This window comes from Papaver somniferum, chromosome 5, assembly GCF_003573695.1.
Source record: "Papaver somniferum cultivar HN1 chromosome 5, ASM357369v1, whole genome shotgun sequence".
Classification (NCBI taxonomy): Eukaryota; Viridiplantae; Streptophyta; class Magnoliopsida; order Ranunculales; family Papaveraceae; genus Papaver; species Papaver somniferum.
Window position 1 is genome coordinate 10,026,786 of NC_039362.1, and position 3,459 is coordinate 10,030,244.

The 3,459-nt window shown below is 40.1% G+C and overlaps 1 protein-coding gene across 1 annotated transcript; it reads left to right on the forward strand.

The window, feature by feature from the left end:
• The first annotated feature begins 1,553 nt into the window (after positions 1-1,553).
• LOC113278740 lies at positions 1,554-2,373 on the forward strand. Its single transcript, XM_026527497.1, has 3 exons — positions 1,554-1,754; positions 1,864-2,076; positions 2,281-2,373. The coding sequence occupies exons 1-3, from the start codon at positions 1,554-1,556 to the stop codon at positions 2,371-2,373; spliced, it is 507 nt and encodes a 168-aa protein (XP_026383282.1).
• The last annotated feature ends 1,086 nt before the right edge of the window (positions 2,374-3,459 follow it).

The following is a 3,459-nucleotide window of genomic DNA, read 5'->3' on the forward strand; positions in this document are numbered from 1 at the left end:
TTCTCATTACTCAGACAACATAAGTTGTTTGCAAAAATATCTAAATGTTGTTTTGGCCAAACTTCCCTGGAATATTTGGGCCACATTATCACAACTGCAGGTGTTTGTGCTGATCCAAGTAAAATTGCTTGTATGCAATCTTGGCCAACACCCTCCACTCTTACAGAATTAAGAGGATTTCTTGGCCTTACTGGCTACTACAGGAAATTTGTCAAGAATTATGGGCAATTAGTAGACCTCTCACTAACCTTCTCAAGAAGAATTCTTTTCTATGGATCCAATCTGCTACTACTGCTTTTGTGAACCTCAAAAATGAAATTAATAACACTCCTGTATTGGATCTACCTGATTTTACAAAGACATTGTAATTGAGAGTGATGCTTGCATTGGAGCAGTTCTACTCCAAGAAGGGAGACTAATTGCTTACTTCAGCAAACCACTAGGCTCAAGAGATGCAGCAATGTCCACTTATGAAAAAGAGATTCTTGTTATAGTTCTGGTTGTGCAAATATGGAGACAATACCTACAGGGCACTAAATTTACTATCAAAGACTGATCATCAAAGCATCAAATACCTACTGGAGCAAAAGATCACCATAACATTCCAACAAAAATGGTTAATCAAACTCTTAGGGTTTGACTATGTTATCCAGTACAAGAAGGGAGCTGAGAATATTGTTGATGATGCTCTTTCTAGAAAAACCTCAGATGTTGCTGCTTATAACTCCATAACCACTTCTACTCCAAATTGGGTTCAAGATGTCACCAGCAGGTACATCAATGACTCCAAGGCCAACCAGCTGATATCTCAACTTCTTCTAAATCCTGACAGTGCTCCACATTACACTTACATATAAGGAATTTTTAGGTACAAAACTAAATTTATATTGGAACTGGGGGAAATGTAAGACAATCATTATTAGAATCTCTACATGATTCTGCAATTGGAGGCCATTCTGGAGTACAATCCACCTCTGTCAGAGAAAGAAACTATTTTTATTGGAAAGGCATTCACAAGGACATAGTACTTTTTGTCTCTCACTGTGATGTCTGCCAGAAAAATAAGAGTGACACAACCAATGCTGCAGGGATACTTCAACCCTCCCTATCCCAGACCATCCATGGCAGCATATCACTATGGACTTCATAGAAGGCTTGCCTATCAGCAATAAAAAGAGTGTAATTCTTGTCATTGTGGGCAGACACACCAAATATGCTCATTTCTTGGCTCTTCAGCACCCTTGCACAACAACATCAGTTGCTCATACCTTCCTAAATGAAGTGTTCAAATTACATGGATTGCCTTCATCCATTGTATCTGACAGAGACAAGGTCTTCACAAGCAATTTTTGGCAAGATCTGTTTAAGGCCTTGGGCACAAACCTCAACCTTGGCACTGCATATCATCCCAAACAGATGGACACACTGAGATGGTCAATGCTTGCTTAGAAACTTATTTAAGATGCCTTACTGGACATAAACCAGGAAAATGGAGCCAATGGCTAGATCTTGCAGAATAGTTGTACAATCCAAGTTTCCATATAAGCCTCAAGATGTCTCAATTCCAAGCACTTTATGGGTATGTATCTCCACACCTTGCATTTCCTCATTCTGTCACCACTTCTGCTGATACTGTTGAAACATATTTGAAAGAAAGAAACTCCTTACTGGATATTCTTAAGGAATCACTCCACACAGCTCAAGCAAAAATGAAGTTTTATGCAGATCAGTCTAGAAAAGACAGATCTTTTGAAGTATGTGATCTGGTGTATCTCAAACTACAACAATACAGGCAAGCATCTCTATCTCTGAGAAAGAATTTCATTTTCCTCAAAATTCTATGGGCCTTTTCCACTTTTGCAGAAAGTGGGTAAAGTAGCTTACAGGTTGGAACTACCCTCCCATGCACGCATACATCCAGTATTTCATGTGTCCCAACTCAAGAAACACATTGGGCTCAAGCACACTCCAGTTCCAAACCTGCCTGTGCTGGATCATGAAGGTGCAATAATCATGCTGCCTGAAAAGATTCTCCAAACAAGACAAGTTCTACAGGGTGGCAGGATGGCCAAGAAGGTTCTTCTATAATGGAAAAATTCTTCTCCAGAAAATTCCACATGGGAAGCTTTATCTGATGTTAAGGCGCATTATCCAAAATTCATCCTTGAGGACAAGGATTATTTTGAGGGAGAGGCAATGTCACGGTGTAACAGTTAAGGGCTGTCCCTTTTGGCTACCTTTATTAATTCTGTGGGTGTATTTATTTATTTCTATTTCCAGCTATTTGGTAGTTGTTGTCCATTCGATTTAATCCATGCATCCCTCATCTGTAGGGCAGTATTAAGGTTAATGATTGGATACTTAAATGTGTAAGAGAGGCTTATTTTCTCTCATATGAAAATAATGAAACTCAAAACCTTTGGCTTCGTTCTGATGAACACATATTTGGCTCAATCCTCACGGATTTGAGATTTATCCTTCACTTTTATCACATTCTCATTCTTCCTGATTGTTAATCTGGTGTGTTATCGAAACACATGGCTTTCCTCACGAGTAAAGATGAACTTGGCCAAAGCGAAAGCTTACCAACACATATTTCGAGAAATAGATGAGCGAGATAAACTCGGTTCGAAATAGCAAAGTGTATAATCGAAGTCTATATAGCAATACGACTTTTGTCTCAATATGGGAGATAGAGTAGATTGACTTTAGAGTGATAGATAAGTTCAAGTCTCCACATATCTTTTTGTCGATGAAGTTCCACCAGTTCCTTAAGTAGTTCTTCGTATTTGCATGATGAACGCCGTGGAGTCTAGAGCTCCACTGCACTTACTATCCTAGTCCGAGATTTATCTATAAGTAGACTAGAAATAAAGACTTATATTTTTGGCAAGTAAACTTGACAAACAAGCTTGAGATAGCAACGCTTGCGAGTTCGACCGAGCAGTGCTCTAACAATTTGGATAAGGGGTGTCATTTAAACCCTATAGACAGAATTCAACTCTCACGGGAGAGATTAATCCCTTGGCCCTCAAGGCATCCTTAGCCACGATTTCTAGTATACATCCCCGCGAGACACTGCTGGTCGTGATGCCGTGATTCCTGGCGCACATCCTCGACGAGATACTTCTGGTCATGTAAGTTCTGTAACGCGTAAAACGTCCCTGGCAGAATTATGAACCTGAACAACCACAATTCCAGCATGTCTTCGCGAGATGCAGCTGATTGTGATTCCATGATTCCTAGTATACGTCCTCAACGAGATGTTGTTGGTCATGCAGGCTCTGTAGATGCGTAAATACGTCCCCAGCGGACTTATAACCCAGAGCGAAGATATACATATATCCTGTAAGCACGACTCACCCTATTTGAGATCAATGACTGATTCCTAGTACATCATCGCGAGATACACTGGTCATGTATGCTCTAGGATCTGACTCGACTTAGTGAGGTTTCCGA

Excerpts from the sequence above, each read along its gene's own strand:
- LOC113278740 (XM_026527497.1), top strand. The coding sequence starts at position 1,554 with ATGTCTCAATTCCAAGCACTTTATGGGTATGTATCTCCACACCTTGCA. Across the intron at positions 1,755-1,863 it reads GAAAAGACAGATCTTTTGAA|AAAGTGGGTAAAGTAGCTTA; the intron begins GTATGTGATCTG and ends CCACTTTTGCAG. Across the intron at positions 2,077-2,280 it reads GTGGCAGGATGGCCAAGAAG|CTATTTGGTAGTTGTTGTCC; the intron begins GTTCTTCTATAA and ends TTCTATTTCCAG.